Source organism: Nicotiana sylvestris, chromosome 3 (genome assembly GCF_000393655.2).
Source record: "Nicotiana sylvestris chromosome 3, ASM39365v2, whole genome shotgun sequence".
NCBI lineage: Eukaryota > Viridiplantae > Streptophyta > Magnoliopsida > Solanales > Solanaceae > Nicotiana > Nicotiana sylvestris.
Window position 1 is genome coordinate 143481075 of NC_091059.1, and position 13148 is coordinate 143494222.

General features: G+C 32.6%; 1 protein-coding gene across 1 annotated transcript; it reads left to right on the forward strand.

Moving 5' to 3' along the window:
* The first annotated feature begins 9789 nt into the window (after window positions 1-9789).
* Window positions 9790-12831, forward strand: LOC138888116 (uncharacterized). The gene is made up of 9 exons (XM_070169929.1): window positions 9790-10391; window positions 10490-10499; window positions 10586-10885; window positions 10993-11118; window positions 11198-11669; window positions 11997-12161; window positions 12311-12340; window positions 12460-12536; window positions 12634-12831. Exons 1-9 carry the CDS (start codon window positions 9790-9792, stop codon window positions 12829-12831), a joined length of 1980 nt encoding a protein of 659 aa, XP_070026030.1.
* Window positions 12832-13148: the final 317 nt, after the last annotated feature.

The following is a 13148-nucleotide window of genomic DNA, read 5'->3' on the forward strand; positions in this document are numbered from 1 at the left end:
GATGATATGTTGATAGCTTCCAAGAATTCGGAAGAAATTGATAAGTTGAAGATTCAACTGAAGAAGGAGTTCGAGATGAAGGATTTGGGTGAGGCAAAGAAAATTCTTGGCATGGAGATAATTAGAGATAGACGTTCAAAGAAACTCTGTTTATCTCAAAAGGAATATTTGAAGAGAGTACTTCAACGTTTTGGCATAGATGACAAGACTAAGCCAGTTAGTACTTCACTTGCTTCCCATTTTAAGCTAAGTACTACTATGTCGCCAATGGATGAAGCTGAACGAGAGTATATGTCAAAGGTACCATACGCAAATGTTGTTGGTAGCTTGATGTATGCAATGGTTTGCACAAGGCCTGACATTTCACAAGTTGTTGGAGTTATTAGCAGATATATGCACAATCCAGGGAAGGAGCATTGGCAAGCTGTGAAGTGGATTCTACGGTATATTCATAATACTGTAGATGTCGGGTTAGTTTTTGAGCAGGAAGACAATCAGTCTGTAGTTGGATATTGTGACTCAGATTTTGCGGGTGATCTGGACAAACGAAGATCAACTACTGGTTATGTGTTTACTTTTGCAAAGGCACCAGTTAGTTGGAAGTCTACTTTGCAGTCAACAGTTGCTTTGTCTACAACAGAGGCAGAGTACATGGCTATTACAGAGGCTGTGAAGGAGGCAATTTGGCTTCAAGGATTGCTAAAGGAGCTTGGTGTTGAACAAAAAGGTATCACAATTTTTTGTGATAGTCAAAGTGCTATTCAATTAGCGAAGAACCAAGTTTATCATGCAAGGACGAAACACATTGATGTTCGGTATCATTTTGTACGAGAAATCATAGAAGAAGGTGGAGTCACGATGAAGAAAATTCATACTACAGAGAATCCTGCTGATATGCTGACAAAAGTGGTGACTACGATTAAGTTTCAACATTGTTTGGATTTGATCAACATTGTTGAACACTGAAGATTGAAGATGAAGACACAACCAAAATTTGTTATTGAGAGAGAATTGAAGATGTGAAATTTTGCCAAGGTGGAGATTTGTTGAAGTTTGGCAAAATGCCAAAGTCCCACATTGGTTGGGAGAAGAGTTGGGGGGATTTTTCCCCATATAAAAGAAGATCTAATGTTTATGATTTAAACACACTTCTCATTTGCCTTCTCATCTGTTTAAGACATTTGTATCTTCTCTCTTTAGTATTATTTCACTTGTATTTTTGGAGTGGAATAAAATATTGGTTGTGTCCGAGGAGTAGGCAAAATTAGCCGAACCTCGTAAATTCTGGTGTTCCCTTTATTGTTGCTTTATTATCTTATTTATTATTTGGTAGCTGTTATAATTTTTGATATAGTAGTTGTGACTTATTCACACTATATACATTTGGCTTCCGCAATACCGCCTCTGTCAAAAGTATTCAATATATTTCCTGCAACAAGTTTGAATTAGAGTTCCAAAGCCTGACAGTTCAAACAAGTATAAAACCATAGTAGTAACTTGCTTTTGTCAATATCAACATGTTACCGCTGTACGTTTTAATTGTCCTTTAACCTTTCTAACAAGTCTTTGACCTATTCAACATGGTCATCTCTAAGTAGTAGTTGTATCGTGTACATAATGGCGGAACCAGAATTACAAACACGGGAATTCAAAAGAATACGAGAATCTCTCACTTATTTGAACCTATTATATATCTAAAGCAATTTTAGAACGTCTTTTGCTATTGTACTCATGAAATCTTTCCTCATGCCAAGGAATTCTTACCATTGGTATATATATAAATATAAAAAGAAATTTGCCTTATTTGCGTAATATAGTTTTCTTACAAAGGAGATTTAATTGAATCCCTTGGACAAAAGGAGTATAAAATATTATAATCTATCTACGGGTATCCTGCGTAGAAGTGAAATCAGAAGCGGATGCAAGATTTCAAGAGGATGGTGCACTATTATGAAGAGGTGGATCTAGAATTTATATTTGACGAGTTTAACTTTGCTCTTTTACCATGATCCACTACACTTTTAAAATTATAGGTTCAAAATTATATTCTTTTTGAAATTTTAGTAATATTAACATATGTATATATGTTAGAGCGAGATTTGAACCGCCAATTTTACTTGTAGAAGTGCACCCAATAATAATTGCACCATAAGTCCTTAAGCATGGGTTCATACATATATATTAAAGTAATTTTGAAGAAATAGGGAGATGAGTATGAATTCACGTAAACCCATATCCGGATAAGCCTCCGAGTGGAATGAGTAAAATGAGAGTTAAAGATGATAACCTATAAGTTAAACTATATTAATAATATACATATTCTTTTATGTTGTCAGTTTATGTACGTTAAAGTCCATTAAACAATCATAACAACATCGAATTAATCGCATGGGTGCGTTTTTCTAATTATGCCATATTTAAGGAATGAATATTCTATACTATCACTTTCGGACTTTTGGAGATTCCTTAGCTAGAACCATGTTGATACCTGCATGGAAATTTCCCAAGATTGTCAAGTCACCGCTAATGAATAAATTTTTAATTAAACCAACTATAATGCTTCTTCATCTTTGAGATGGTCATATATATGTTACATAAAGTATTGTCACATTTAGCAATAATAAAGTCTTGAAATCGTCTGACTAACCATATATATACTCCCTATCGTCCCAAATTATATGATGGTTTTTTATAGGACACTAAATTTATGTGATATATTTTGCTTTACGAAATTAAAACTTCTTAACTTGATATGTAGTTGGACGTAGATTCTTTTAATTTTTTAAAAATAAAATTTATATATTAAAAAACTATGCAAGAAAATATTATAAGTTATAATAATTAATAAATTATAATACTTAAAAATTAGAATTAAATAATAATTTGTTTGACTGTGAAAATTTCGAGTGTAACATAAATTAGGACGGAATAAGACTTGATGTACGTGTAGTGTCAGTGGGAACACAAAAGAAGAAGCGAGTACTTTGTCAAAGGCCAAGAATTGAACAGTACACTCAGTACAGATTTCCCTGCATTTACGCAGAAGACATCAGATGATTAGCATCTCGAATACCAATAGAATTACATTTCTAGAAGTCTTTTGGTCCTCCTGTTTGACCAAATGAGAGCAATACTATTACTCCCTCTGTCTCGGACAAATCTGTCTTATGGTCTGTTTGGCCAAACTCTTTTTTTTTTTTTTGGCTAGAAGAGCTTTTTTCAAAAATTAAGCTATTTGGCCAAATTTCTTCAATTCTAAAAGTATTTTTTTTAATTAAAGTGCTTTTTTAAAAAAGTTGATGAATTGTTTGGCCAAACACTTGGAAGGAAAAAACACAATTTGAGAAGAAGCAAGAAAAAGTAGCTTTCTCCAAAAGTATTTTTTTAAAAGAATAATTTTGAACAAAAATACATTTATAAGCATTTTTTAAAAGTTTGGCCAAACGTTAATTGCTGCTTAGAAGTGCTTTGCAAATTAATTACTCAAACACAAATTGTTTCTCACTAAAAGTATTTTTGAGAGGAAAAAAAAAAACACTTATCAAAATAAACTAATTTTTGTAGCTTGGCCAAACATGCTATTAGAGGGGGAGGGGGAATGCGATTTTGAGTAGAAGTAGAAGCAATTTTGGAGAAGTACAAAAAAGTAGTTTATTTCCAAAAGTACTTTTGAGAAAAATACACTTAGAAACAGTTTTTAAAAGTTTGGTCAAACACGAGGGTGTTTGGCTAAGCTTATAAGCTGGTCAAACTGGCTTATAAGCACATTTTGGCTTATTTACGTGTTTGGTAAATACCTAAAGTGCGTATAAGCCAAGTGCTTATAAACAAAAATAAGTCATAAGTTGGTCACCCTCAACTTATGGCTTTTAGCTTATAAGTGTCGCACCTCCTTTTCACCGCGCCCGCGGGGCGCGTGGGGAGTTTTCTCCAATTGAAGGACAGTCGAAACGAGATTTATTTAATCATTTAAGAGTCGCCACCTGGGAATTTTAAGGCGTCCCAAGTCACCAATTTTAATCCCTGAATCGAGGAGAATATGACTCTGTTTATTATTCTGCGAACCAGAAATCCTGAGTAAGCCGGAAGAAGGTGTTAGGCATTTCCGAATTCCGTGGTTCTAGCACGGTCGCTTAACTGTTTTTATTATTGGCTTAATCATCTTGATTTTTATTAAATATATTGATGTTACATGATTTTACTACCGCTTATTCTTATTGTGATTGAAAACCCTTCTTTGATTCGAATTACGCGTACGTATATTCGTGTTATAAATTAAAAATGCGGAATTGTGTCACGCGTACGTGTACACAATAACTTTTGATAATATATTTATTAAGCAATCATTTTTTTTCGAGATTGTGCTGAATCAAAAATATTTGTTTTTCTTAAATATTGAACCGCACATCGCGGATTTTTATGAAATTAATTTAACGCCTTTGAAAAAATCCTTTTATTAAATATTCGCTCGAAATTGCGCGTACGCATAATCCGAATTTTGCTTTTTTTTTTTAAAAATATAATCAGGGTACGCGAACGTATCCCTAATTGCGCGAAATATTTGCAATGATATTAGGGATTTTTCCATAAATTGTTTATTATATTATGAGAAATCTTCATTTAAGATATCCTTTAATTCTTGGAAAAGAATCCACAATTTATTAAATGTTGCCCATTGATTATAATTTCCGAATATAAATTATATTCATTCCAACTATTCAAATTCAAGGGACAGAATAAAAATATGATTAATACTATCTTTAAAACAAATATGACATATATATATATATATATGCCAAAGAATAAATTGCATATGAAACTGAAAATGAATGATTCATAAAGGAAAGAAATATTTTCCAAGAATTTTTATTATTTACTTAATGCAATTTCTATTTTTTGCTTACCATTGATTTAAAGTGTTGCAATCTGTACATGTACATCTCAACTTATTCTCATATATTCGTTTTTAATCGAATAGGCGAAATTATTATAATTGATTCTGCTTATGGTTAAACGTAAATGTATATATAATCAACCCTTGTTACTAACTTTCACATTATAACCTCCTAGGCCATTTGTTATTTTAAGAAAGAGAACAAATCTACCTAATTGACTTAATAAAGTAATATTGCCTACAACATTATTCACCCTGTTTCGACGTTTGCAAACATAATGGAGGATAATAATGCAACTTCCAACTATTGGTGTTAACCATAATCATTATTATGCCATATATGAATTAAGTACAATCAATCATCGTCTAGCCTTAATCCACAACCAAACAATCGAAATACACTAACCACTCATTTCTTTATATTCCCGGACTACTTTATACCTGTCTAACAATGTCGTAAGACTTAATTAATAACCAACCTCATGCCATATTCCCTATCTTAACAATTCAACCATAACTATACCTTAATGAAATTCTGGAATAGATAAAATTATTACAATACTTGTATGAATTTCAAAGGAAAATGATCAACTGATAATTAACATGTCCAGCATACCTCTATATGAAATAACATGAAACAAAACTGAAATTTATAATAACAAACTTAGATAAATGGAAAAATAGAACTGCAACTCAAACTTCATTGATTTATCATGCCGAATCTCTTTCCAACATAGAATTTAAGAAGATATGTACCTGGAAATGGAGGTATAAGGAGTAAATTTCAGCAGTAGCAGCAGTAACAAATTCAACAGAATAGCAGTATTTCCACAGATTTGAGCGATAATACGACCCGAGGAAACCAGATGCACAATACAGTATTTTAAAAGACACTTCAGATTTTAACTGAACAGTGGAATCACATAAAGTTGAACAGATTCAACAAAAGAACAACATTTCAGATTTCAGTTTCTTTTCAGTTTCAAATTCCCATTTTTTCTGATTTTCTGTTTCTGTTGCTGTATCTGTGTGTGAGTGTGTATGTGAGTGTTCTATTTTCTGTTTCCTTTACTATTTTTCTTTCTTCTCAGATTTCTGTTTTTCTCTCAAAATCTGCCTTTTCAGATTTTTTCTCCTCTAAAAATCTCTTAAAGTCTGCCCCTTTTAAGCTGTCCAGCTCCCTATATTTATACAAGGCTGGTCTTTATCTTTTTAAGTGCTTCTTGGACCCCCTTCTTCTTTTAAAATCAAAAAGTTCCATTAAAACTGCTTTTGAATAAATTAAATGATCCTATCCTGATTTTAAGCAGCCCCATTACCCTTTGTTCCCCATTAGTATCATTAACTAATAGCCATTAACATACCACTTTCAGCCCTCTATTATTATCAAATTACCCTACTGCTTTTATCCCAGAAATACTACTGTGATCACTATTATTACTGCCTTAAATGCAAAATCGTAACAGAATTTACAAAACAGATTTAAAAATCTGTTCAAACTTAATTATCAACCTGATTTAACACAGCTATAACCAATTCTCTTAGGTTCTGGACTGAATCCTAAGAATGTAAACATTCTATCACAATTACATCTAATCATCATTTGTAAACTTGAACTCAAACTTGACAATATTACACTGAGTTCAGCATAATAATGCAAACTGAACTTATAATTGAACTAAGATCAAACATACACAGGAGCATTGTCAATATACTGACAATGCCCTGTTCAGAAAACAACATATACAGCATACATTTGAATTCACTGATTCACAAACAAACATGATTTAATTGACGAGTATTAATCAGTTGACTATTTACAACATTTGTCAATAATTAGTCTGAAACAATAGAAGCAGACTGTTTTAGTCAGTATTTTCAAAAATGAAAATTCGTAATATAACTAATCGACGAACTTAATCGAGACGATTTTACTTGATGACAGGTGGATTGATATCGTCCGTCCGATCAAGCAAGATGAAGGGCCAAGATTAATTCATTAAACCAAACGACGTCGTTTGGTTTAAAGTTGGGGTCGGACTGAATCGGGTTAATGGATCGGGTAAGGGTCTTGGGTTAGGGTGATGAAATCTTGGCCGTTGGTTGGATTTAATCCAACGGCCCTTGATGAGAGGTGACCAAACGACGTCGTTTGGTTCTGGCTTTGAATTGGACCGGACAGGCTGTTTGGATTGGGCTGACAGGGGGGTAAATTGATTTGGGCCTGGATTTTAATCCAGGTCCAATCTTTACAACTTGTATATTTTTTATTTATTGATTTTATTAATTAATAAAATCCTAATTAAAAATAAAAACAAAATTATCATTACAATAATATTAACTATAATATAATTTTAACTTCACAAAAATATATTAATTACTCTATAACAATTATTTAACACATAGACAAAACATCAATCACACAGTGAAACATTTGAAATAGAACCAATGCATATTTTTGTGATTTTATTTAAATTATCTTTTAAATGCATAATTAAATCCTATATGCATGCAATATGTATTTTATTTTATTTTCATTTTATTAAGACATAGTAAATATTTACGGATATAACACAATTATTTAGCATCACGCAAATTCAGAAATTACACAGTAAAAGAAATTTATTTTATTTTTGATTTATTTTGGAGTAGTTTTTCGTAAGGCAAAAATCACGTGCTCACAATAAGCACTTATAGTTTGACCAAGGTTTTTACTAGTTTAACCTTGATAGTATTTTCTAATTCACAAAATATTTTTCCCAAAATAAATTTTGTAACTTTCTTTTCATTCCATATTTGTTGTTTCTTTACAAAGAAACTTTTTAATTTATTATCTTTTGTAAAAAATTTAAGGTTATTTTAGTTATTTTAATGAAAGAACAACTTATTAGCATTTTTCTATCAAACACATCATTTGTTTATTATCAGTTTCAGCACTTATATCCAAACACGTAAATGCTTATTTAAGAAATCAATTTAAGCACTTAAAAATGCTTTTCAGCACTTCAAGCTTATTAGCTATTTATAATCAGCTAATCCAAACGGGCTCTAATTACTGCTCAAAAATGCTTTTCAAATTAATTAATCAAACACAAATTGTTGGATTAATCGGCTCTCTAAATTTTAGAGCCCATTTGGACATAGGAAATAGTTTTCTTTTTTGGGAAAATTTTACTTTTTTTTCGAAACCAGCGTTTGTTCATAAAATTTTCAATTTTCACTTGAAGATGCATTTTGGAATTTTTTTGAAAATTTGAAAAACTTTAAAAGCTACTATTTTTCAAAATTTTGACTCAGATCACTCACAAAACTTCAAAAATAACCCAAAATTATATTTATGTTCAAACACAACTCTAATTTTTAAATACCATTTTCACTTTAATTTTTTTCCACTTTTTCTTGAAATTTTACAATTCTTATGTTCAAACTCCCACTTAGATACAAAATTGTTAGACAAATAAAAAAAGAGAAAGAAAGTATATTACTATAAAGAGACTAAGGACAACTTAGTAGAACTCGTAACGTGCACGGTTAGGAAAGATCAGTTCAGCTTCACTTCAGACAAAAGGAAGTACAAAAAATCAGTCAGTTCTCAGACAAGAAACGAAGGCTTCAGGTTCATGTCATCCATAATTGGGCCATTGGCTTCTTTCTTTTCCTGGCAAAATATAAAATTGAACAGTCAGTTAAAAATTGTACGGGGCGTTCTATTTGGACGCCCCTTTTTAATCTGTAACCGCTTTATCTTTTTGTTTGTATCCGTACCCATTTTTTTTGTTAAAAGCCATTTGAAAAGACTATTTTATCATTCTTTATTAAAAGACTACTTTCTCTCCAAGTATACGCTAGTCCTCTACTGTCTCTGTCTCTCACTCCCGTTATTCGCATTTGTTGATTTGTTCGTCTCTGAAATCAAACGTTTTTCGTTGTTGTTTTGATTTTTCAACTACTAGTCGTCGTTGTTCCCACATTACGATTTAATCACAGGTACATTGCAATAACTTTCTGGGTTTTATTTTACGATTTAATTTCTGGTTTTGGTTTTGATAGTCATGTATTTATGATAAAATATTTTCTTACAGTTTAATTTGATAAGTGCATTAGTTTTACTTTTACGATTGTGTTTTTAGGTTTTTTGAACGAGTGTTTATGTTGTTGATGAAAATTCTATATTTAGGTTTTTTGAACGAGTATTTAAAAATTTCGAGAGTTAAATATATGATACTATTTAGGAGCTGTAGTATTATTTGTTTTATAATAGTTCAATGATACCTTAGATAAACAGAATTTGTGTTTTGTTTTTTGTCAAAACTACAACATGTTTTTTTGCTGAATGTTTTGTGTTTGTAACTGGTGAAGTTCAGCTTTAGGAGCTGAAGTTTTTGTGTTTGTAACTGGTGAAGTCCAGCTTAAGGAGTTGAAGTTTTTCTGTTTGTTACTGGGAGTTTTTGTTTTATAACTGTCGAACTTCAGCTCTAGAGCTGAAGTTTTTGTTTTATAACTGTCGAACTTAAGCTCTAGGGCTGAAGTTTTTGTCTTTGTAACTGTCGAACTTCAGCCTTCTTAGGTATTGAAGTTTTAACTGATCTTTTTGATAATGTCCTGATGTTAATTTTTTGTAACTTTTACTTTTTTTGAACAGATGGCTCCTAAAGCACCTAAAGATCCTAATGCAGCTAAAGTAGGCAAAGCACCTAGACAACCTATAATACCCCCAGGTCCTTATGTCCCTGCTCCTCCACCTACAAGACCAGGGAAAAGATATTTTTGAGTTTGGAGATTGGTTTAACTGTAAGGGTTACTGGAAGGGGAACCATGATTTGAAGAAATTAATTGCAACTTTCTTGACTCCTACACAACGGGATAAGCTTAAAAAGGGTACATTTCGATACATTATGGCTATGGAGAATTTCCAATGCAGCATGAAGTTGGTTCATTGTCTATGTCTTTCTCAAATATTCACCAATGATCGAGACTCTATTAGTTTCAAGATTTTTGGTCATGATGTTTCCTTCACCCTTGAAGACTTTCACATTATGTGTGGTTTGCGGATCACAACACATAATATTGAAAAACCAATTAATCGAGAGAGCAATATTCTGAAGTGGTATTTTGGTAAGTCCAAGGGTGTGACTTTGAAGGATATTCGAAGTTTTATGACTCGCAATGAAATTACAAAGAATGTTGTGAATCATGTACACGTATGCGAGAGTGATGATGATGATGTTAAGCTTATGGAAATTCTTGTTGTAGAGTCTATTTTGTTTGGGAAAAATACTAAGTCATGTGTGATGGAGGAGTATGCATCTATTATTGAAGATGACAAGGTTTGTGCTGAATATCCTTGGGGTAATGTGGCTTATGAGAAGCTCATTTATTCACTGAAACATGCATTGGACAAGCAGAACAAATTACATACAACTGAGTATAAACTTGGTGGATTTCCATATTTGTTATGTGTTTGGTTCTATGAGCGCTTCCCAGATGTTCGGGAGAGGTATATAAGAGAGGATGAGTACCTTGATACCCCTTAAGTTCCCAGGATTATATATGTGTGGGAGAGCCTAAATTTCCTGAACTTTATCATATGTTTAGTACTCATGAAGTAAGTTACTTTTTCTTTGTCTTTGTGTTAATATGTTGATGTATTAGTTTTTTTCTCCTCATAATATACTTTTTTGTATTAAATAGAGATATCGCGACTTTAGGGTATTGGATATAATTCCTACAGAAGAGGAATTGAATTCAATGCCTTTAATTCATTCAAAGGTAGTTAATACAGTTCCTTCAACTGGTGAATCACCACGTACTCTGAGTCGATCAAAAGAAGCGAATCGAATTCCTGTCATTGGTGAATCACCACGTAGTCGGAGTCGATCAAAAGAACCGAATCAAACTCCTTTTATTGGCAAATCATCTCGTACCCAGAGTCGTTCTACCCGTTCTACATCTGACTTTGATGACAATGAATTACTTGAGACAATATGTTCTGTAAGTTTTGATCTGAAGTTTTTTGGTTTTGTTTTTGTAAAAGTACAACATGTTTTTGAGATGAAGTTTTCTTCTGTATCTAAATTTTTGTTGTGTATCTATTCTAGAGGTTAACGGCGGAGGTTCAAAGGCATGCAGAAAAAGAAAGATGTACGATCGTGAACGAATTTTTCGATAAGTTTAAAAAGGATGAGCGATCTGCTATTGTTGATGCGGTTTTTGTAAAAATGAAGGTAAGATAATTTATAGAGAAGTCTTTTTATTTCTGCTGATGTTATTCAGATTAATCATTGTAAGTAATTTTGTTTCTAGGAATATTTCGATGAGAAGTTTGAACAGTTATTTAAAATTGTCAACAAATCAAATGAAATGGACGATGACAATTTTGATTTGAGTAACCATCGAGAATATGATAGGGTGATTGACTGTTACGAACCTCCATCGGATATTAATGATGCATCAGATAAAGTTGCAGATGTAAATGCTACACATGAGGAAGCAACTTTTGAAGGTGATCAACATATTCAGAATCAAGTTGAAGAACATGCTGCTCATGATCCATCGCGTAAAGTCGTAGATGATAATGCTACACGTAAGGAAGCGACTGGTGAATGCGATGAACATGTTCAACAACAAGGTGCAGATGATCAAGTTGTTGGTACTGAAAAACATGCATCGAGTTGTTCTTTGGAAAGCGATATTGGACAGGGCAATTTGTTTGATGGAGTACTAGCTATTTGCAAGGAAATTTTAGGTGGTGATACGCAAGAAATTGTTACTACAGGTATAAAGTGTGAAGTTTATAATAGTTTGTAAAAATATATAACAAAAAAAACATAAAACATGAAACAAAACTTCAGCTAAAGATTTTGTTTTGTACCTATCGAACTTCAGCTCTAGAGCTGAAGTTTTTGTTTTGTAACTGTCGAACTTCAGCTCTAGAGCTGAAGTTTTGTTTTTGTAACTGTCAAACTTCAGGCTTAGAGTGAAGTTTTAACTGATCTTTTTGATAATGTCCTGTAGTGAAATTTTCACTACAGGTATAAATTTTTACTATGTTATATATATAGAAAAACTAGTTGATCTATTCCCACTTTTTATGAATATGCAGTGGAATTTGAAACTAGTTGTGCTTCAATTGACACAACTCAAAAAGTCTCTGATGATGCTGAATTAAATGAAGGTAGAGTTGAGAAAAACCTTCTAGAGAATACTCCAATGCTCCTCTACGTTGGTGCACAATTGAATGAAGCTGGAAATGCTAATATCGAGAAAGGCATGCAGCCTGGGGAAACCACAGCGGAAGACAAACATTAAAGTATTCTATAGATCATGAATTTATTACATTTGATCGAAGTATATTTTTTACAGTTTGAAACTTTACATATTTTATTTTCTTTGTTATGTTTTTGAATGATTTTTCAGAAAGACTCGAGGCAGCTCAAAAAGAATTTGGTGAGCTTATACAGCTATATCAAAAAGGAGAAATATATTTATTCACACCTATTGGCTCATAGACAAGTGTGAAGTGTGTTGATATTATTTATATATTTTTTTATTTTTTTCGCATGAAGATACAGGTAGATCTAAAGGTAAAGGAAATGGATCTGTTGGAATGCAAACACCATCTGTGTCTCAACACTTAAACCAGGTAGTTATTTTCTGCAATTCGATTACAAGCTATTTTTTTGCCTAATGTGTGTTTTGTATCTGTTTTATTTATGTTTATATTTTTCTTGCTTTTGCAGATATCATCTGATGCATCGCAACTTCTTCCAAATCCTAAGAGAAGGAAGATTTTCAGTTCTTTTATGTGTGACACCAGTGATATCCCCAACTTCAATTTATGTTCATTTTCACTTGGTAGTACACAAGGGACCGATTCAGAAAGTAATTCTGCTGCTGTTGTTGTTCGTGAAGAGAGACAAGAATGTCGTGAACAGTAGGGAGTTGGTCAAGTATTTGCCACTATGGTGTGGTTTCTCCCCCTGCTGGTGAACAACAGCAGTTAGTTGTGATGGAACAGCAGGAAGAGCAAGCAAAAGGAAACCCAGAAAAAAGGGAAAAGGATTCGTATGGAGAGTATTTGGTTGAGATCTCCTTACGTAGTTCATAAACGAAAGGAAAGGGGGCAAGACTGGAAAGTAGGAAACAATATACGAAGGTGTCTCTTCCATTGTGTTAATCAAGACAGTGGATTGATGTAAAGATTTACAGAGTGGTTGGAGATGGATGCCAGTGAATATGATTCCAATCCATTCAG

Coding starts and splice junctions, on each gene's coding strand:
- LOC138888116 (XM_070169929.1), top strand. CDS start 9,790: ATGGCTATGGAGAATTTCCAATGCAGCATGAAGTTGGTTCATTGTCTA. Junction 11,670..11,996: donor GCAAGAAATTGTTACTACAG/GTATAAAGTGTG, acceptor ATGAATATGCAG/TGGAATTTGAAACTAGTTGT. Junction 12,341..12,459: donor GGCAGCTCAAAAAGAATTTG/GTGAGCTTATAC, acceptor TTTCGCATGAAG/ATACAGGTAGATCTAAAGGT.